Here is a 23,459-nt window from a genome sequence, read left to right as displayed (position 1 = left end):
ACAATGGTCCACATGCTGTACAGTGTACACTGTACAAAAAAAGGGCACATTTGTCCAGAGGGAAAAGGGCAGGGGGTGCTCTAGCACCCCCTAGTGTCTATCTGTGCACACCACTGCCTGTAAGTGACATCCAAATTCAATAATAGTGAATAGTACATCCATCGCATTATACCAATGGTGACAATTTATCAAATTGTACAAACCATACAAACCTTCCATTAAAGTGCATAACAAGTCATACTTGAACCAAATGAAACCATTCAGGTGACTAGAAGTAGCAGGGCAAGGTGAATGTATGTAAATGTAAAAGTAAATTGCCCAAAGGAAAGAAAAAGATAAAATGATTAAATGATAATTGTAAAAATGCTTAATTCAGCAGCCACCTTTTAAGAGCTGTTTTAAAGGTGCTTAGAGAGGCACTTGTTTTATTTCCTTGGGCAAATTATTCCATTGCACTGTTGCACTATACCTAAATCAGTTTTTTCCCAACAAGGTTTTTAAATTTACATGGAACAAAGTCTGTTTCACTGCCCCGGGTGGAGTACCTGTGACTGAGTTTCACCCACCAGTTGTAGTTAAACTTTGGAATATCTTTTTTTAACTATTTTGTAGGTGAGCAGCATTTTCATATACTGTAGCCTATAACACCCGATTCTCTACAGTTAACCAGTTTACTCTTTGAGGCCGAATCTGGGAATACCTTCTAGGGCCTGACCTAAGGTTTCTGAAAACCATTATTTTTTTAATGTTGCTACATGTAGCTGATGAGACACAGAGAGCGCGCCGGAATCAAAGGTAGAACAACTTATAGGTTGCACCAGGCATCAATGGATTTAAAGTGCTCCAACCCCAGATGTGTACGTGGATGAGCCTTTATGATGGCCGCAGCAGACAAATGCTAGTATAAAGCAGGAATCATAGCTGCAGATGATACAGATATTCTTATCATGGCATTACGTCTTGGTCACATTTTACAGTGCCCCATTTTTCAACAAAGAGGTACATCAGCACGCTGTCAATGTATACACCAGGGGAGTTGAAAGTCAACATGGAATTGACTTATGCTCCCTCATTGGCACTCACAGGCTGTGGCTCCGTTCCTTTGTTGGGAAAGGGAAAGTGAAACCCATGAACCTGCTAAAGAAGATTCCAAATTCCCAGCAGTTTTTTGGGGAACTTTGATATGAGTGAGAAACAGTTCAAAGAGATGGAGGCATTCACATACCACCTCTACCTTTCAGAGAAGACGGATTGTAGAGACATCAATGAATGTCTATACCTAATGTTCTGTGGGACAAAAGGAGAAGCAGATTCCTCACAGCTTCCATGCCGTGACAGCTTATGCCAGCACACACATCGGGCCAACTACCGCTATATGGTGTGGAGTCTTGTATGCACATTTGAATACTAATTGCATGAATATGTTTAATATTTTGGAACATGTATATCCTCTGTATGCCGACTTTTTGCATTTCTAAGTGACATTCTTCTGCATTACAATGGTCAGTACCAATCAATTCCAGGCATGATTTGACATATTCAATTGTATTATATTATAAGGATATATGGAAAAAAAGAATCCAGTTATTTTTCATAATTATGAAAGTGGTTGTAACAGGTACAAAGCTAGCAAGTTGGTAGTGCTACCAGGGCTTAAATGATACCGTGGGCATGAGGAAACATAAAAATAATCATTCGAATTTGCCACCAGAATCTATTGCTTTTCATGAAATTCTGGGCTCTGGCCCATGGCCTATTTAAACAAACATTGACGAGACATCTTGTGGCTGATATAAATAAAGTGGGCACCCCTCACTTTACACAAGTGAGTTTTGAGGGGTGCTAGCCCCTCCTATATGCAGCTTTTGTCCACACAAAATGTCCGCAACACAAACATTAAATGCCATTGACAATGAAGGGAAAGTTTACGTCATCTTGTCCCCACACGTCTCATACTTGCTATCGACAATGAAAGGAGAAATAAGGTCAAATGTACGCTAAATATGACTTGTAGGAACAGGCAACAGGCATTTTGGCCAGTATGAGATGATTTATGATAATGTACGATGATAAGAGCGCCCCTCACTGCATGATGATGTACGATGATAAGAGATGATGAGATGGTGTGATTTTTGTAGTCAGGGTGATAATGTGGGTGACAAAGGAGCAATAACCTCAGCAGCATCCCTGAGGAACCTACAGTAGCTGTCCGAAGATCCGTCCCTGTGCCCTAAGTTAACTTAGCAGGATTGGAGCAAATGAAGCACACTTTCGTAACACACAAGTCCAAAACAGTCAGATGTTTTTTTTCCTCTATATAATTCTATGACACGTTCTAGTCCATACGTCTCTGTGGGGCAAGGGAGCTTATCCACCAGCTGTTTAGCAATAGTGGAATATTTGAGTTAAGGTGTTCACCAAACACGTCTTTTTTGTCAGATGTTACCCTCCCATTGATCTCAAGACTGATTTTGTACAATTTGTAGCCCACCTCTTTCAGGCATGCAAAGTTTTGATTCCTTTCTGAACTCTTGAACTGTATAACTTATTTTGCAGGCTTTTGAAAGCCTGAAAAATGTAGAGGTCTTTAGTTTTTGAGGGGCGCTAGCCCCTTCTATGCCCAGCTTTCCGGGTTTCTGTGAACACAAACATTGGCTTGTGACTGACTGATCACCCCATAGCGATGATTTGATTGGCTGAGCAAAGTACATATTGAATATAAAGTGAGGGCAGAAAATTGAAGACGCCAAAAGTCATGGCCGGAATGACTTTTGTGATGATTTGATCGGCTGAGCACAGAATGTGATGTATGATGATAAGAGCGCCCCTCGCGTCACACAAGTGTGATCTTGTTCTTATATGACTATGCCCTAGGTAACATTTCTCTCTCTAATGGTCTTGAGAATATCCTCATTCATCCATTTTTCTGACCTATGTTTAACTTTATCATTTTGTGGGACGCGTGTGAGTAGGTGGTGAGGGGTTGAGAAATCTAGGGGAGGAGAGGAGGGGGATGGCAAAGCAGTGGGGTGCAGACTGAGAGGGTGTTACTGGCAGAGAAAGAGACAACGAGACGAGAGCAGACGAGAGGAGAGGGAAGGGAGGGGTTGACTTCTTGGAGATTGCTAGTGAGCAAAGCAACAAAGAACAAACTGCATACTGTACTGCAGTACGACACTCAACCTCTGCATGGGTCTTATACAAGCGTGGATGAGTGGAGCAGCTCCAGCAAAATTGAAATCTTTCACTGTTGACCACTGAGAGCCGAGGAAAGACAGGACATGTCTTATATCACTTGCATCCTTTGAATCGCTTGAGTCACTTTGAATAAAGATGCTCAAACGCCCCCTGTTTCCGTTTGATTCCCCTCGCCCGTCTGTTGCTTCCATGCTATACACCTTAATTTCATGGGCTTCAGTAATGCTAAATAAAATATAAGATTCTGAATTCCATTCCAAGGGTCTCTCTCTCTCTCTCGACAAGTGTATGAATAATTGATGCCTTTATTTTGAGGAATAGGGACAGAAGTCCAAGCTCTCCGTATTGTGTACGTATGCATGTATGTATGTAGTAAGCCCTTACTCCCATTCACATCACCCTGGAGACACATCAACGCTGTCATAAACACATCAGCCAAGAACAGAACAAGACGGAGCAGAATGGAGAGAAGAGCAAGGTGCATAAAGGGAAGAGAGGAGAGGCTTCAGAAAGTTCTGAGGTGCCAGTAAAAACGAGCTTTAGAGAAGAATTGTTTTCGACAATATTAACATTTATGAACAGCCCAGAGTGCCTAGCCTCCAATATTTTTGGATCACGGCCACTAGGAAACAATGTCCTGTACTCTTGGTGGATTTGGCTGGTATAAGACTATACAAGTGCCTTTCTGGCAGTGGTATTTTATGTGCCATGCCGTGTTTTATTCAAAACACTTCCAATCACCGGAGAGGGGTTCTTAAACTGGTTTGTGCTTGGGTCAGAATTAAAAGCCTTGCATACACACAAACATTTTGGCTATCCAGCCTTCATCAGTGTGACACTGATGAAGGCTGGATAGCCTGGATAGCCTATTTATTTTTTTAAAAGCATTTTAAACTAACTAACAAGACGTCTTGGGTACCACAGAGGGTGATTATAAATACCAATCTCTCAGTCAAATCTTGACTACATTACTGTATTAATATAACAAATTAGGGCAATCGCTAAGTCGAATCATGAAAAAACAGAAACATCGACTAATCGACTAAGATATTGGTAGTCGACTAAGACTCCCTTTATCGATTGATCGACTGTTCGACTAATCGAGGCCAGGCCTACGTACAATATGCTCTCTAGCTACACTTGAGCCAACAACAGATGACGATGGCTCAGAACACTGAAAGTGTGTCTAAACTTTAGACACACTTAGACACACTTTCAGTGTTCTTTAGACTCTAAAGGATGTCCTTGAGACAACACAGCATGTATAAATAGCCACAATTAGCTCTAATGGAACCTGATCGAAATCTCCACGATGAGATCCTCTTGACAAAAGCTGCCACCACCATAGTGTGAAGGGGAGAAATTACCACAGCTCAACGTGTTTATCTTTTAAAGACCTAAAGAAAAGAGGATTTGATCAAATCTCCCACTGCTTTTCTTTCCTTATTACATCAATCCCATCACACACAGCAGGCAGTAATTATACTGTCACACATCAACACTGTTGTAACAATCAGCTAAATTGAAAGGTTAGGGTTGGCAGCTTAATTGAATTTATATTCAGAACCACAAAATTAATAATTGACAGATAAAACAGGCTATACAGCCTACCTCTTTCCCTGACAAACAAAAATAAATAAACTAATAAAACAGTCAATATTTCAAGTCCCAATGTCCTTTGTAAACCCTCAGCTCACAATTTCAAATGTAAACAATAAAGAATTACACAATGAGTTAGAACGCTACCACAAAGACGTTTTACATAATAAACAGTCCCCGCCTTCGTCCGGGGCTCCTGTGAAAGTATAGTTCCTTATTATAGTTCTAAACATAACGGCCCAAAGAATAACAAAAGTTCAGGCTACCCATTAAGTTTTAATCTAACAGGAAACATGGAAAACATGGAAGCCCCTGCCTTCCATCAGGCAGGATCTGATCACTCGCCGGTTGTGGAAGAGTGCCCTCTATCTTAAACACTGAAAACACCACATAACGTAGGCCTACACAGGCACCAATGGTGGTCTGTGCGTCCATTCTCCGCTGGGCTCGACAGTTCTTATTTCTTGGCTGCAGCTTACTTTGATGTTTAATCTTAATGACTTAAATGGTTATGCGGGCGCCTAGGAGATCTCTCTCTTCACCCGTTCACACTGGTACAGAGGTTTGTTTGTACCTCCCCCAAATAGAGGGTGTGGTACCCCTCTATTTGCAAAGTACTCTAGCATGTGGAATCAATCACCCACAACAATCAGACCCAGTACCTCTTGTGTGAATCAGAAATATTCATATTGATTTAAAGTTTCCAACATGTTACGTATTAATCAATTACAAGAACATGCATAGGACAAGCAGATAAATATAATGTGCTTTTATTTGTCTCTCTCTCCCTCTCTCTTAAATTATAATGTTCCAATTAGGATGAGAATCACGCACAAAACTACCGTAATTCATATCCTATTATATAGCTCTCGTCTCCGCAGAGCCGAGAGCACAGCATCAATAATTCATTAAAATATACAGTATACCACTATTTTGTCTATTACCCTAATTTTGTAGGGAGAACTGGAGGCCAGATACATGATGTGAAGCCTGTGTAGCTAGTTCAGGAAGACAACTCAAAGTAGCACCAACTACATCAGGTGCAGTCAGATGCACTCTAAGCACAATTTGGGACAGGCTATTAATCACCTTTTAGTTTTTTCATTTCATTTCAAACCTTTATTTATGCTAGAAAAGTAGTGAGGTTAGGTTACCCTAATTTACAGTGACATCAACGTCTTTCTGCTGCTAGTTATGCTTGCCGCTGTGTTATGTTGCTTGCTCCTCTGCTGCCGTGATAGTTGGAGCTCCCACCACCACCTCAGCATCCACTTGTGGCTTCTGTTTTCATATAATCCCCTAGGGGTTCTTACTATGGTCCTTTATTCATATTTTCCAAACTTACAGGGAGTGCTTTGACACCACAAATGCTACACGTTTATGCTCAAGAAGTAATTCAGCAGTATGCTGTATGCTCAAATAGGATGTATTGCAATCCAAGAGTTGTGGGTCTGAACTGGAATATAGCTAATAAATTAATTTCAGAATTCTTCTCTGTTAATGAAATGAAAGAAAGAAGTCCTGCACACCATCTGGAACTCGAAAGAAAGTGTGGCTGTTCTACTCAGTATCTCAGCATGACATCACTTATTGACTAACTTATTTCTCCTGTGTCTAATGGTGCATTCACACAGGCAGTTGTAACGATGCAAAAATGCGTTGAGTTGATTTGGAGCAACTACATGCATCGTTGCGCCTTTGCAACGTCATGTCGCTGGCTTCCTTTGACAATGAAATGGTAGACTGCATCGTTTAATCGTCCCCCTTGTGAATGCAACATCAGATGACTCCATACGGTAAAGGTTAAAGAAAACTGTGAGAGGAATACTCAGATTACCGTGTTCTCAGTGTTAATGAGAGCTATCGAGAAAATAAGACATACTGTAAGACAAGATGATAGAAAGACGAGATGAGATGATAATAAGTGTATTAAAAGGTTGGAGTTCATTATTAGGGATCAGATTTCACATTAACAAATGTGACATTAATATATTCCAATAAACAATTTCACCTCTGTACCAGCAATACTTTTGGTAGTACGGAGATAAAGTTTGAAGTCAATTATTTTCCTCTATTCGACAGCTCAGACAGAGAGAGAAAAGGAGCCGGCGACTATGCCATGAAAATACCTAGCATTTCCTCCGAAACAGAAAGATCAAAGACAACTTTTATACATAACATGTTTCTTCAAATAGGAGTATTGGATGATTGCCGTCAAAGAAAATATGGAAAAAAGCCAACACCGACATTGTTGTGGAAATTAAAACACACACACACACACACACACACACACACACACACACACACACACACACACACACACACACACACACACACACACACACACACACACACACACACACACACACACACACACACACACACACACACACACACACACAGCTCATAATCAGCTCTCCTCACAATGTACTGAAAATAATACAGAAATTGAATAGATTTGCATTGGATTGTTTCCCCCCCCCCCCCCCCCCCCAATTCATTTCTTGCCTGTCCTCGATCGACCCATGCTTCCATCTGGCTGCTATTTATAAATGGGTGATTGCCATCCATCTGTTGGTTTGGTGTCTTGCCGTATGCTCATCATGTAAGAGGTCATTCCGTGTCGGAGCAGACCTGAGTAAAGTCTATACTGCAGGGCCAATCTTCTGCTGTTGGACCACAATGCAATCATTTTGTGATTGTGTTTGTTTGTGTCACAATCTGTGTCACAATCTGCGGTTTCACCACATTCTGCTCTGACCTTCCTGACCATGAGAGAGAGTCAGCGAGTGAGTGAGTGAGTGAGTGAGTGAGTTTCTGTGTGCCTCTGTGTGCATGTGAGTGAGTGATTGCACGTGCGTGCGTGCGTGTGTCATTATGATGATGATGATGATGAATCCAGCACTGTGAATGATGTCTCCACTATACTGAAAAGCTTTGCGCCACAATGACATTACTTCTGCATGCTCACACTAATGGGAGACCCATTACGCCTGCATCAGGTAGAGAAGCCCTCTACTACTGCTGAAATATTGCTGCAGGCAGTGGTGCAAAAGTACTCAAATGATTTACTTATAAATACTTACAAGAATTAAAAATGTACTTGAGTAAAAGTACAAAAGTATTGGTATCACAATGTACTTAAAGTACCAAAAGTAAAAGTACACAATGTGCAGAATGTCCCATTTCAAGTATTCCAGTGTATACAAATATTTTGAAATTAGCAGATCTACAAGCTCACGATGCGATTTTGTATCTCAATATTTCATCTTTTCCTGTGTTTTTAGATTTTTCATGTCATATTACATACGCAAGCATAAACTAAACATGACGTTGCAGATCTACAAGCTCATGTGACACGGTGTGAGCTTGTAGATTGAAGGGTTGTAGGTTGAAGATAGTTACATCTGTCTAAGGGATTTATACAAATTGAACTAATAAAACGTATTAACATTGTGTGACGAAACAATAATTGCATTGGATCCATTGAAACACGGGTAGGCCTACTTTTTGGACATAAAAGGTTTCCACACAACTCTTATTTTTCATAGTCTGTCTGGAATTGTACAGTAAAGTACTGAGTGTGTAAAGTTTGTAAACTCAGCTAAATGTTATATTTGAATACGCAATATAACATGTTTACAAGTTTCCATGTCCCATAATACTAGAATGTTCCATAAATATCCCAGGTGGCTGAGAAAACTGCTTATCAGGGTTATTGTAGACAGGATATGATGTGATCAGCTCATATAACTTTGTTTGTTTTTTAAGTCAACATCACCAATAGACAGTTTGCTCCATTTACAATGAATGGTCTGGTACTTCAGCTGCTTGGTTGACAGATATTATATAGAGTAATTGGCTTTATGACATTTTCAGTGGAGGAAAAAAGTACTCACACGGTTTACTTAAGTAAAGGTTTCAATACTGCAATATATAAATACTCCATTACAAGTTGTCCAGAATTCAAAATGTAGGCTACTTGAGTAAAAGTAGAAAAGTTTTTATATCAATATGTACTTCAAGTATAAAAATCTTCTAAAACAAATAGCAGATCTACAATGTGTCGCATTGCGACGCATTGTAAGCTTGTAGCTATTTTCAAATGGCCGGAATTTATACAGAGATGAAGTGGTTAATGTTTGTTTTTTAATAATAATTAATATCTATAAAAAATATATAGTGGGGTAAAAGTACAATATTTGGATCTGAGATGTAGTGGAATAGAACAAAAGTGTTCAAAATTGGAAATGCTCAAGTAAAGTACAAATACCTAAAAAAAGAAGTACAGCACTTAAGCAAATGTACTTAGTGTACTTTCCACCACGGGACATTTGTATCCATACACCTGGTTGAGGCAAAGCACCTAACCTGCTCACCTGAAAACACACACATCACAAAACAAGGAAACAGCGGGAAACGTCCAGCTCCCAAGCGGCTGCTCTTTCTCCTGAGCCACCATCGCACAATTCTAATGCAACACACCAACTGGGGGATGTCTTCTTTGCGAATGAAATAATGTATAAAAGGAAAAGGATTTGAATCAAAACATCCTGTTCAAAGTATTGCCTGGAGTGTTACACAGGACATAACTGGACCTGTTTTTCATGCATCCTAACAACTTGAAACTGGCTTTAGACTGGTTTCACACTTATGAAGGTTATGAAGGTTAGGCCTGCTTCATCAGTATTCATCTTTTAAAGTGTGCGCCTGATGGGACTGTAGATGAGGAGGGATGAGAAGGTCAGAGACATGAGGGAGTAGGAAAGGTTGCATGGGGACGAATGGACGTGATGACATAAATAGGGGAGGGGGGAGGTCAGGAGAGGTGAGGAGGAGGAAGAGGTGTTTGATTCTGTAGGCTATGCACATTATGTAAACTGTTCAAATCATGTTTAGGCTAAACGTGTGAGTTTCTTCAGCTCTCGGTTTTATGATGACACATGGAGGTGTGCCAACACAGTCCATATTTGGGTGTAGCTGCATTGGGAAGTCCTTATGGTTATGGCTGCTCACTGTGACATGAGCTTGACAATGTGGTTTGTTTGCCTGCCCATCCGCTCTTAATTCTTTCTGTGCCGCTATAGGTGGTAGCAGAAGTGTAGTTAAGCTGTGCCAGCGCTTGCGTTCACTTTAAGAGGATCAGTTTCATCCCCGCTGCAGCAGCCTGCAGACGTCGGCTATCATTAGCATTAGCACACTCTATTTACCTTTCGCCAGAAACGTTTACATGTCAGGAGCGATGGGAGTCAAAGTCACAGATGACATCCGAACTTTGGATGGATGACGATCACCAAGGACAGCGCTCGTTGTTTCAGAGTTATGGAGCTTTGAAAATCCTGCTTGTAACCAAGGTAAATGGAGAGGAGTTGTAAAGGTCCCATAGCAGGTGGTGACGGAGGCGTTGCATAGCAACCGGACCAATGCTAAAAGCTGCTTTGAGGCTCAACCACTTCATATACAGTATGTTACGTCTAGCCCCCAATCGACTTCACATCGGTGTGCAGAGGGCTCCAGAGCACTCCAGGTCACTCTCTCCCAGTTACTACCTCCCTAGCTGAGCGTCGTCTGCAATCAGCTGATGAGGCTACAAGGGCCAGGCCTGTCTGCAGCTCGGCGCCAATTCGTCTCCAGTCCACGGTTGGTAAAGTTAGACAGCCAGACTTAGGTCCTCAGTGCGTAGAGTTAGACAGTTAAACGTCACGCTGTTACTGTGCTATTTTCTCTCCTCTGTGAAACTGCCGTTGACTCAACCTTCTCTTCTCCTCCCAAGTGTTTCCGGGACCCGAGCTCTGTGGAGCAGCCTATGGACCTCAGCACTCTCTTCACCCACCGTGTTTGTGAATAAAAATCCGCTCTAGTGGGCTTTAACTCTGCTTTGCCACTCCTTGCTGTGCTTTTGGGTCACACCACACTCGAGTCATGACAATATATGGAGAATACGACGTTATTAGCCAGGTACGTACATGTTCGTACTACAGACATGTTCGTACCTGGCTAATAACGTCCCATAGCTTGGGAGTACAAATACTGTACATACTTGAAAATATCGGCGCTTAAATGTACTGTAATTATATGTATTTAATTCAAATGTTAAAGCAAAGATCTAAAAGTGAACACCACTGCACAACAGTGCACAACATTTTCCAATAGTGGAAACTTGGGGGAAAATAGGCTAAACTGAGCACATTTGGTCAAATCTCATTTTGAGAAAAACATATGAAAGCTAAATATGACATTGGAAAACATGGAATGTAGTCTAAAACATTCCCCAAGGCATGCAGGATATATTTCTAGTGGAGGCTTGTGCAGACCGGTGTGGTAGCCGTAGGCTGGACAGAGAGCTATACCTTCAGCGTGTTGTGTTTGCCAGTCAAAGTTAGGCTATGAGGCTCACCAATGCCCTCTCGATTGTGTTATATCACTAATTTGTCATTGTGTGTCTGTGTGGTTTGCCACATGCTCTCTATGTGCAGAAATGCGTAGTACACATACTGTAATAAGGAGCTGTGCGTTTACAAATCAAGAGAAATTTGAGGAGAAATCATTCAGTTGTCATCTGTAAATTGACATAATATATTTAAATCTAGCTTCTTTCTCCAATTCTCAAATGGTGGCAGGCGTGACCTAGTTTCCTACACAGAAGACTGAGGCTCATGCAAACTTGATGATTATGCTTATAACTGAGAAGCAGTCTGTATTGCACAGTACAGTACAGTACAGTACAGTACAGTACAGTACAGTACGCAGATTGTAGCACCCCTCCCCCCCACACACACACGTGCACGCTCACAAGCACGCAAAACTTTAACGACTGTTTCTATTTTGCTCCTCACTGTGCATGTGTGGACACACACACACACACACACACACACACACACACACACACACACACACACACACACCTTTACATTCGTGGTACTGGTGTTTGTAAAGCATTTGTGACTAACTTTATTATATATTCAGTCACCATGCTGAGAGAACAGAACCCTGCTGTAATGAAGCAAAACTAAACCAATTAGCCAAAATGTTCCCTTTTGTAGGTTCAAAGGTAATAAATAAACATGCCAGCATGCATGGCAGTGCGTGCCACTGTGTGTGTGACTATGTGCCTATAGGCGTGCATAAAGTATGCAAATTAGTTTGGGTATGCATTTGCCAAAGAAACCTGTTCTACGCAGCACGTTCAAAGGATTTCAGCCAGGATATTCGAGCCCCATCCAAATTTGAAAGATCATCTCTCATCTTTAAGGTTCTTAGGAGCATGTCTTGCAGCGAGCCTGTATTGTGTGTTATGCAGTGATAATAATTCTCACAGCACCAGAATCTGGATGGGTTAGGTAAAGTAACAAGATGACATACATCCTTGTAGTCTTGACTCTCGGGAGCTTGAGAAGCCTCCATTCAATACAAATAATGAACCTAGAAACCGGACCACACAAACGACACCTTCTACTCTAACGTTCATGGGAAATGTAAGTAGTACAACGCGTTATAGCTCAGACAGAACAGCAGCATTTTCATGACATGGAACAATAGTTCAGATCATGTTGAATTACGAAAAGGAATTAGATTCTGTGTGGGTAGTCGACTCAAGTTTTAAGAAGAAAATAATAGAAAATAATTCCAAAATGTTTGATGAGCTATGATTACCTATGATTAAATCTTTATACGAATGAATGCAGGCATGAACTACAGTACTTTCATTCATTCATTATGAAGTTTAATTTATGTCATGAATGTGGTGGTACTAGAAAATTTGACTTTTATAGTGGCCAAGAAGGAAGTCACTTAAAGAGATTGTGACATAAAAAAGTTTTTGTAATTTTTATTATTATGTTTTTTAGGTTTTCTGAGCTCAATTGCACCCCCAAAAAACTGAACTTTTAACATCCAGTAGATTTTCTGTGGTTTTCTGGCTCGAACAAGTGCTCTGATGCTCAAAAGGCTTCAAAACTCCAGACCACAGAAAATCCACTGAATGATCAAAGTTCAGGTGGTGTGGGTGGAATTGAGGTAATAAAACCTAAAAGAAAAACTAAAAAGATAAATCTATGAAAATATATCTCATGAAACCTTTAGGCATGATTTATACTACGATGAAGCATTGTAGTAATCTTGGCAACAGAATATCTTGAAAAACAGAACCAGATGTAAACCGATGATCCGCTGTGGCAATGATGAGAATTAGACGAAAGAAAAAAAAATCTACCAAAGCTACATTATTCCGGTTCCTAAACTTAAAGAACTACAGAATTCAAATCATTTAATATTTGACAAAAAACTAAAGTTAGGTTATGTTAATTTGTTGATTTGTAGCCTGAATGAGAGTTCACAAATAGCATCCAATAGGTTCCATTTGTACACGCACTCAGGGTTAAATTAACACTGAGGAACCCTATATTGTCTGCAGAAGGCTATCCAAGGAATATGGATGGAATTGATTGACATTTATTGATCATGAAATAAAATGTGTCAGATGTGTAGCATACATCAGACCCACCACAATCGAATGGTTAACGCAAAAAAGGCTCAAAGCTTGTTTCCATTGCGGTCCCGGTATGAGGTGTGTATGATGTCATGTTGGGTGCATGACATGTACTGCAGAGTTCATGATATGAACATGTCTCTAAGTGAATGTGTGGGTGTAACTGCCACTAAAGTGTATACTGTGTGGCCCAGGAATACATCTATTCTAAATTCAAGAAAAGCTGTCTGTCTGTCTGTCTGTACACTTAAAGAGCAAGACTGCTGCTCGCTTCGACCGCCATCTCAAAACGCCACGGCGCACGTACAGCCTCAAGGAATCTAGCGCCGCACAGCCCTGTCCTCCAGCCTCAATGTGCCCTGCTTGCAAACACCAAACATTTTAACAATCATCTTAATGTATGGGTCAGTTTTCCGTGCAACATTCCTCTTGCCTTCCCCACCTTTTTGTTAGAGCGTTCTCGCTGACTGTTCCCCCTGCCAGGAAGGCAGCAGAGCCACACAGCGCATACTACAGTGACACAAGCGCGACACTCTCTTTCGCTCTCTCTCTGCATGCAGTGCAGACACAGGAATCGGCTACACAGTGCGAAATGTTTGCAATAGCGTAGCCTACGGCTACCATCATCCATTAACACTTCCCTCCCAATCAATGTGATCTATTATATCACATTACCCACACTGTACATAATTTCCAGTTCATATATTAGAAAGGGTAAGGCCCTAGTCCTATAAATTGCTGTGCGCACACACACAGCTGCTTCTAACCTGTGTTAGTTAGCTATAGCTCCCTACCACTTACTGTAGTCAACTTCAGGCCCCCAGTACTTAAAAGCTTCAAAACCTAGAGCCAGCACCCCCCCCACACACACACACAACACACACACACACACACACACACACACACACACACACACACAAACACACACACACAATAAATTATAAATATTGTGACCAGTGGTGTTCTCATCCAAAAAGAGAGCCATGGCAACAGATTTTGCTGGGAACATATTGCATAACATACCAGCACAAATCAACCCGACTAAAAAGAGGAAATGGGAGGAAGGGTGCTTGCATGGCCGCCACCTAACAGGAATGACACAACATAACACATTACTCTATTATCCCCACAAAGCATTCCCATAGCACACCATAAATCCATGCCCCCGCCCCCCCCAATGCATTGCCAATGTCATTGCACATAATTAAATATTAAGCAGAATAAAGCAACAGCTAACACTGAACGTGCCCCTGCGCATGATATGAGTCTCCCCCAGCCACTAACAGCCCAAGATGTTACGGTATTATTTGGCAGTAGCTATTCATGAGCCACCCATGCAAATAATTCAGTCTGAATAGTGAAAAAATGATTATCTGGCCATGTTAGCCAGTTCTTTTTGCTGCAGCACAAACCATTAAACGGCTCCTCGCTCCTGCTAGGAAAACGCAGGATCTGCTATGGGTTCTCATCTGAAGGAAAGGCTCTCTCTGTTCCCCTGAGATCAAGTGAGATGAGACATCATGCAAGAGAAAATGTAACCATCAAAAAAAAGTAGAGATTAGAGATGGCGGGGAGGGAGGGACATGAGAAAGACGGGGATTGAAAAAGGGAACAGTAAAAAGGGGAAGAAATATACAGAGGGAGAAACGGGCGAGAGGGAGACAAGCAAAAAGGAGTGCCAGAAGAGAGAGATACAGAATAAAGCCTCATTTACATTTCTGCGTGTCACGTTTTTTTTTCCTTTTTTTGACTTGACAAATCTGTTCTTTTCGCAGCGTGGTCGTATAAGACGACGTCTAATTGGAGGGAAAGAGCGATAAAAAGAGGGAAGAGACAGCTGGATGGGGGGAGAGACACACAGGGAGCGAAAGGGAGAGATGGTTTAAACACAAAATTACCAGAGTACCATCTAGTGGCATCACATAGTCGTGGAACTGATCCATAAAATAGTTGAGATGTGTCTCCTACAATGGAAATATAGGAAAGTGACAGAGGAAGAAGTATTTTCTGTGTGCTTGCGTGCGTGCGGTTAAGAAATAAAAGGATGATAGCCGGTGAATCACCAACTCTCTTATGTAAAGCACGTCTGTCTCTGTCTCTCTCTCTCAAGCACGTCTGTCTGCTGCCACCCCCCTCTCTCTCTCTCTCTGTCTCACTAGCACATCTGTCTGCGCCTCTCTCTCTCTCTCTCTCTCTCTCTCTCTCTCTCTCTCTCTCTCTAAATGCAGTCTTATTTTAAGGCAAAGAGACGAGATGCAGCTCTTTTTTTCTTGACTTTTCAAGAAAGGAGCTCTTTGATGTCAGTGCTTGGCAGGAAGGATCTCCTCAAACGAATCTCATTGGAAGAAAATGAGGGGAGAGACAGAGAGAGAGAGAGAGGGGGGGAGAGAGAGAGAGAGGGAGAGAGAGAATGCACTTCTGCAGGAAAAATATTCTCACCATTGCTGTATTTTTAACAACCTCTTTTTACTGTAAAGAAGTGGGAGACATAGCAAAAAACGTCCACAGCTTCCATCCACCCCATGTTGTCTATCCATCTTTCTAATAGTTTGTCCAATTCCTTGTATTGCATCTGAACATACAGGGCTCCATTTTCGTCACTGCTAAACCCCTTATCCCTAAACTTCTTTGCCTTTTTTACTATTTTGAAAAACATTTTTGAATAGTTCAACTAGCTAATCTACATTGACACGTTGTGAGCTTGTAGACTGGCCATTTTAACTATTCAAAAATGTTTAGCAAAATAGTAAAAAAAGGCAAAGAAGTTTAGAGATAAGGGGTTTAGCAGTGACGAAAATGGAGCCCACAGTACCTAGCCAATAAACGGATTAATTAGACACATAAGAGGCTCCAAATGCTTGGCTTTTCTTCACCATCATCCTCCTGGCAATTAAAAAAAAATCACACCCGTGTGACTGTGAACTGAGTGGTGAAACTCCCCTCTCCCCCTTCCCCTCTCTATCTCTCTCTCTCGCTCTCTCTCTATCATTAGCAGGCAACAGTGCAGCACTATCTCTCTCTCTGTTTCTGGCACAACAGCGCAACTTTTGCCCCTAATGGTACTCTAAACATAGTAACAGTAACATAGTCACATAGTTAGTCACGTTTAGGAAGGCTGTTCCTTGGAGTGGTTGCACCACTCAAAAATGTGGTTGACAGACAGGCACAGAGAGAGAGAGAGAGAGAGAGAGAGAGAAGAGAGAGAAGAGAGAGCGAGAGAGGGGCGGGGGGCTTTAGTCTGGTGAGAGTGAGGGGCTGCTGCAACAGCCTTCAGCCTTTCTAACTGTAGACTAGCGTACTGTATAGCCCTGCTGAAACCTGCAACAGAGATCACATACTGTAGGTGAAAATTAACAACTTTCTACGGAGATAATGAACGCTAACGCTAACTAACCCACACACACGTCTCACACACACACACACGAAATTGTGTTAGTCATGGCAATGCAATATCTAGGCTTCCATTGCAAAACCATTGCAAAACGTTTGACAGTGACACCAACGATCTTACACATCTGTGAGCATATTATTTATAAAGGGTGTGCTTGAGTGTTTTTCCAACATCTTTGATTTGAATGAGAGTACAAAACGTGTACGGCTTGGGCTGCTAAAGAAATAGGAACTGTCCTTGGTGCTACTTAAAACGGGGACCCGTTTAGACGTTATATGAGGGAGGGAAAATTGGTAGAGGGAGGAAAACTGTGCGCACGCGCGCGCGCGTGCACACACACACACACACACACACACACACACACACACACACACACACACACAGTTTCACTTACACAGAGGTGATGTTCTTGAACAGGTCCTCTATGTCCACCACGGCACTGCTACTCCCATTGCTGCCCTCCTGCAGGGCGAGTAGCGGGAAGAACCTGCTGCTGTCCGACTTATTACAGTGCACCTCCGTCTGGGAGCACACGCAGGACGGAGGACAGTCCAACAGCGGTGCTGTCACGGACGAGCTCCGGTGCTCCTGGACGAAACAGCTCATCAGGAGCAGGAACAGCACTCCTCCTTTCCATCTCCACCGGCAGCAAATGATCAAACGACCCGAATAAAACCGTACATCCATTTTTCTTGTCTGTGTCTAATAATGTAGAATAGATCCGATTCCTTGGGGTGGGTGGGGGGGGGGGGGGGATGTCTTCTCTTCCACGACGTCCTCGACTCCTCTCGTTAGTATAAATGGTATGCAAAAATATGTTAGCAAATATATATAATATATATATATATACACACACACACACACACACACACAGTATGTCAGGCTATACAGCCTATCTCGTATAAGCAGCACTGTGCCTTGGCTGTCGATGAGTGTCAGTAAGCGGCTGTGTTTCTGTGTGTGTCTGTGTGTGTGTGTGTGTGTGTGTGTGTGTGTGTGTGTGTGTGTGTGTGTGTCAATGCGTAACGATCGACTTATCCGTAGTGGTCAACGATAGCGGCGATGTCCTTGCGCGCGTTGTGACCACAGAACCGACATGGACGCATAATATAGAGACAGGCAATTGCAACGTGAAAATAAAACAAAATAAAAGTACGACCGCGGTGAAATAAATCCTGGGGCTCCGTGCGTCGTTGCGCTCATCGTGTGGGAGGTTGCATGGTTCTTTTAAAGCGTTAAAATCCAACTTGACGTGGTCGTCGCTCCGAGGACCGAGAAGACGACTGCATGGCGCGCGAGAGAGAGAGAGAGAGAGAGAGAGAGAGAGAGAGAGAGAGAGAGGAGGGGGAGAGCACGAGGGAGCAGCCCATATGGATGGACTGTATGAGCGAATGAGGAACAGAAAAGTTTGGTCGGCTACCGAGGAGGAGCATCAAGTGGTGCCTCCAGTCCTGGCTGCCCTGGGTTTTCTAATTAACTGTGGTTTGACACCTGCGGAAACAGCCGAGCGCAATTAACAGTCATTCTGCTTAACATTGGCCAATTAACTTAAGTCTCCGTTCCAAAATGTCGCCTGCATGCCACTGACGGTTAATTGTCAAAAATAATCAAGAACATTGACAGTTAGTCTACTGTTTAACAACGCGTGATATGGCAAGCTGACACTCTTATCAGACAAAAAGCCTAGTATTTTATCCATAGATCGTTACGCCCTCGTGTGGCGACTCCACATCATTTACATCAGGGGTTCTCAACGTTTTTGGCCGGGGACCCCCGAAAATGCTTTGGCAACGTATCGGGACCCCCGCCCCGCCCCCTCCCGACCCCCAATATAAATTGACTGCTATACAATAACCCTAATAATAGAGACAATACACCATAAATAAAAACTGAAACCAGATATAATCATTATGGAAGGTGTATGCATGTACTATGTGTACTATATGTAAACTCTTCATTTCCATTTTCCAGCCATTCAGTTGCAAAATGAATATAAAAGTTTTTTTTTTAATTATTTGGGGACCCCCCAAAATAATTTGGCGACCCCCCCGACCCATGGGTTGAGAACCCCTGATTTACATCAACGTATGATAGGCACAAAATAGAATTTATGTAGGCCTACATGTAGCCAATTAAAGGATGGACGCTCCCCCCCGACCCCCCCTGAGCAAAATGTGAACTTATGTTATATACTTATGATGTATAAATAGGCTTATAATAACAAAGTGAACAAATGCAAAAAGAAAAAAAATACATCTAATTGCAGCTTTTATGCAATACCTCCCAAAACTAGTGGTCTTGCTTCTGCATGCTCTGTGCAAATGCATAGCTTAACTGGCATACACTCCATGTTTTGTCTCTCACAAATTAATTCCCCCTATCGTTTAATAGACTACTAGTAGCCTACTGCATGGTGTTGCATGTCAAAGTAGGCCTCGCCTTGGCCTGTGGATCTCCCTTGCAGAATGCCCCAAGCAAGCTGGTGGGATAAGTGATAGGTGGCCAAGGTTTCATGGGTCCTGTGCTAGAGCTGATGTCCTTGTAATTCCTGCCTGTAGGGTGTGTGGAGATTTAAAGGATCAGAGTTCAATTTTCTGGGGGCGATGCCGGGGGAAATCCATGTCTCTGCTTTTGATATTCCAAATACAGCTCTGGTCGATTATTTTTATGGCCGGTGGGGATAAGTCCTTATCCCCGTTTCTTGTCAGGCTGAATGGGCTCTATGCACACTAGACATGTAACGGTATGAGATTTTACAGTACGGTATACGGTGACGGTATTGGTACCATATTCCGCAGTATTTTATGGTAATATTATTTTTGAGGGCCGCTATAGCCCCTCCTATATTCATTAGTGTAGATTTTCGTCTTACACGAACATTACATTCCCATTGACAATTAATGGACAATTTTACGTCATAGTGTCTGAGCAAATAGACATGTTACGTCATGATGATGTATGATAAGAGCGCCCCTCACTTCACACAGGTGTGTTTTCATGATATATATATATATATATATATATATATATATATATATATATTTTTTTTTTTTTTCTTTTGCTACTATAGGGCCAATCAACAAACAAACAAAAAGAGGCAAGTATAATCATTAGAAGAAAAACATTGAGCCAATCAAATGAATGATTTGAGTAAGATGTTAAATTATGCTACTGCATGTTTGCATCACCATCTGGTTTTGTGACGTGACGGTGTGACTGAGATGTGGAAGTGCGTCACCCTCATTCTATTGCTGCGTGCGGGAAGAGAGTTTGTCAAGGTTTGTTTGCGAGCAGAAGTTTGTGTTCTACTCCTACTTTAAGGTCATGTCCACCAGACATCAAAGCTTTCACACACCCATGTGACCAGATCCGCCTTCACATTTTGTGCACACTGCACAGCTCACCTGCCTGAAAGAAGGTCTATGACTGAAACGTTACTTAAATTATAATAAAAGTGTATCGCAAGTGCAGATGGTGTGCGGGTCAATGTGTACATTTTGTGCCTTTCTTTTGGTGCATAGCTGTGGAAATGTACAAATGTAATCTTTAAGATGTCCTATGCAGTAATATAATAGCCTGACACTTCTATTCTACCTGTCACAGTTCTTAGCAGCAGTCATTGCGTGATTTCGGGTGTGACATACAGTGAGGGTGTGAGAGTCCCCCCCGGGGACCCCCCACACGGTAACTTTACTCAAACATTACTCATTTGTTATTTTTGAGTGGTGCTAACCACTCCATTACATGACTTTCTGTGTAAGTCTGTCTATCTGTGTGTGTGTGTATGTGTGTGTGTGTGTGTGTGTGTGTGTGTGTGTGTGTCCGTATGAGCACGGAAGTACCCTCGCAATACCGCTGGATGGCACTGTTGAGCAGCATCACACACACGCACGCACGCACAGTACAGTACAGTACAGTACAGTACAGTACAGTACAGTACAGTACAGTACAGTACAGTACAGTACAGTACAGTACAGTACAGTACAGTACAGTACAGTTCAGACGGGTCAGATTTTCTTTAATGAACGTGGCTAGCGATTCAGGGCTGGAAATGTATATCCCAAAAAGAAACAATCCATATGTGCTCAAATCAGGGCTGGCAATCTTGGTCTAATCTTCATATTGAGATTGGTAGATATGTACGCACTGTTATGTGGTTTGTGTGATCTTAAGCAAATTTTGTTTTGTATTGCCTTAATCAGGCAGACACAGACACTGAATTTGTGTGGTTGGATGACTCGGATAAACTTAAATAAATATTGTTTCATTTGTTTGTGAGTTTAGGGTTGCTTACGTTTAGGCATAGTTTTAATGAGGTTAGGGTTAAGGTAAGGATTAACATTGTTTTGCTTGCAGAAAGTAAATTAGTCAATTAGCCTGTTTTATACTTTGACGTACGGTACACCGGTGTTGTGCAAAGATATCGCTTATTTTTGTATCTTTGAAAGCACAAGTGGTGATACAAGTAGGTTTATTGATCGTCATGACATGGATGGTAGCTATAGGTTTGGTTTTGAAGGATTAGTTCAGCTTTTATGGTTCACTGCTGTAGTAGCCTATATGTGTGTGCAGAGACTTTGATTAGGAGAATAACACAATCCTCCCATGGCACATAAACAGATCTAAGCATGTGGAGGATGGAGCTGGAGAGGAGGTGAGTGAATAAAGCATTATAGATTCTCATGACAAACAGAGCAGCAGCAGAACAGCATTAGCCAGGCTACTTGGTGGGTTGAGTATAGAAAAATGCATGATTGATTAGGGTGTGTGAATGATGATTGGTTCACTTATAAATGGATACCAATTAGCTTAACCACTTTCAAGCTGGTGTCCCTATTTTGAGCATGCCACAATAGGTGGAAAGAAAATCGTTCAAAACAAAATGTGTGTGTGTGTGGGGGGGGGGTCGAATTTCGGGATTAACTCTGGCCACTTTCAACGCCAGCTTTGTACAAGATGAGGATGGCGGGCAGTAACGTCAATGTATTTCTATGCTTCTGTTCAGAATCAGAATCATCTTTATTGTCACACCAGTTTTACAAGTAAAAAAAGTAGTTCCTATTGTGTTATTTGTCTAAGAAAACAAAGACAGGGAAGAAGAGAGGGGAGGGGGGTTTGGGTAAGGAGATCAAGGCAGGAAAGAAAATTTAGAAGCTTGTTCCACAAACGGCACACTCGTAGGGTCTCTCAGCTCATTTACAGATGGCACAGCCATAGGGTCTCTCATCTTACTTACTGTACAATACAACTAAGGGGTTTCCAGATATTTACAAGCTTGTTTCACAAACAGCACAACAATATGTTCTCTCTTATCTTATCTCTTTTTATGCACCAAAATTATGGAATACAATTACTCAGGAAATCAGACATCAGATACCAACATTTTAAACAAAAACTAAAAACACACCAGCTTCCCCAGCATTTTTTTGAACAAATGTCTTGACCTTCTTATGCCTATTTTTATATCTGTGATTTTATGCATATCCGTTGTATTGTGCTGCTTGATATGTTAACCTATGACCTAACTGTAAAGCACTTGATTTATGTCCTGCCTGTGAAGCACTTTGAACTGCAACTCTGTATGAAAGGTGCTATATACACCGGTAAATTAAGTGTATTATTATCATTGTTATTATTATTACCATTATTATTATTATTATTATTATTATTATTTACATGCTAAGCCATACAACCAAGGGGGTCTCGTCTTCCATAAAGAAAATTACACATAGGCCTATCTGAGATAATAAGGTGTGTTAGCATAGCGGCCACTGTGTACTGTGCAATATATACAGTATATAGTATAGGCTACACAAGACGTTACAGGATGTTATTCAGGTGCAACGTTATTCAAGGTGCAACTGTTGTCAAGCAAGTGTGTAGACTGTACAACTTGTCTGTGTGCTGCGTTATCCGATTATTGCATTCCATAATGGTTGTATGTTGTAACTATAAGCACAGCTTTACATCGCAGCACTGTTTAGCTAGACCTGGCCCACAGTCACTGCTCCATGGCACCAACACTGAGCTCACAGATTGTGAGCTTGTAAATCGGCAATTATCTTGACGCACTATCACTATTATCTTGACGCAAACAATGTTTATCCACAGAAAAGGCAAAGTTGGCACATTATTTATCAGCAACACAAATACTCAGAAAAACTAAGCATTGCTCAGCTAATTCTCTGTCTATGAATAAAGATTAAAAAAAAAGTCATCTGGAAGTAAAATTACACAAAAAAAGTAAAAAGACAAACATAATTATCAAGCGATTATTGTCCATACTCCTGCTTCTTCTTATTATTATTATTACTACTACTACTACTACTACTACTAGGCTACTATTAATATATTGGTGGCAAAATGACGCATATGTGGGGAGAGTGTAGCATCATACAGCAATGGTCAGGCCAGTCAGGAATTGAAACAGGACTCGCCCATCAGGTCACCGGCTCATCACTCTTCTTTATTAATCAACTTTTGAAAATGTGTAATTTCTCACAGTGAGAGATCCATTCCTGACTACAAAAAAATGAGGAAATTGGAAGTATGACCTGGATTATAGTTATTAAGCCCAATCACTTCTTGGTTCCGTTATATCATTCACATCTAAAGCAAGTCAAATTGAGCTATAGAAAGGCATAGTTAAATCATGCGGAACCATTGTTCTCATTTCAATCAAGCCTTTCTTTCTTTTTCTGGACAAAGTGGGCTGTCTAGGTTTCAAACACCTGCCACAGCCCTTTCTCAGATTAACAGAGGTATCGTTTTCATTTTTTAAAA

At 41.6% G+C, this 23,459-nt stretch overlaps 1 protein-coding gene across 1 annotated transcript in view; it reads right to left on the bottom strand.

Annotated features, from left to right (window-relative positions):
• The window catches only part of LOC308319753 (NT-3 growth factor receptor-like), a gene marked incomplete at its 5' end in the record, with an annotated part of 201,336 nt that extends 183,973 nt beyond the window's left edge, over nt 1-17,363 (bottom strand). The window contains one exon of the mRNA XM_080769935.1: nt 17,071-17,363. Within this exon, the coding sequence (XP_080626061.1) occupies nt 17,071-17,363 (293 nt within the window). The remainder of the gene's footprint in view (nt 1-17,070) is intronic.
• Nucleotides 17,364-23,459: the final 6,096 nt, after the last annotated feature.

This window comes from Protomyctophum bolini (assembly GCF_963924005.1).
Source record: "Protomyctophum bolini genome assembly, chromosome: 1".
In the NCBI taxonomy this organism is placed as follows: Eukaryota; Metazoa; Chordata; class Actinopteri; order Myctophiformes; family Myctophidae; genus Protomyctophum; species Protomyctophum bolini.
The sequence above is the reverse complement of the archived record's forward strand: the minus strand, read 5'-3'. Positions and strand labels throughout refer to the sequence as shown.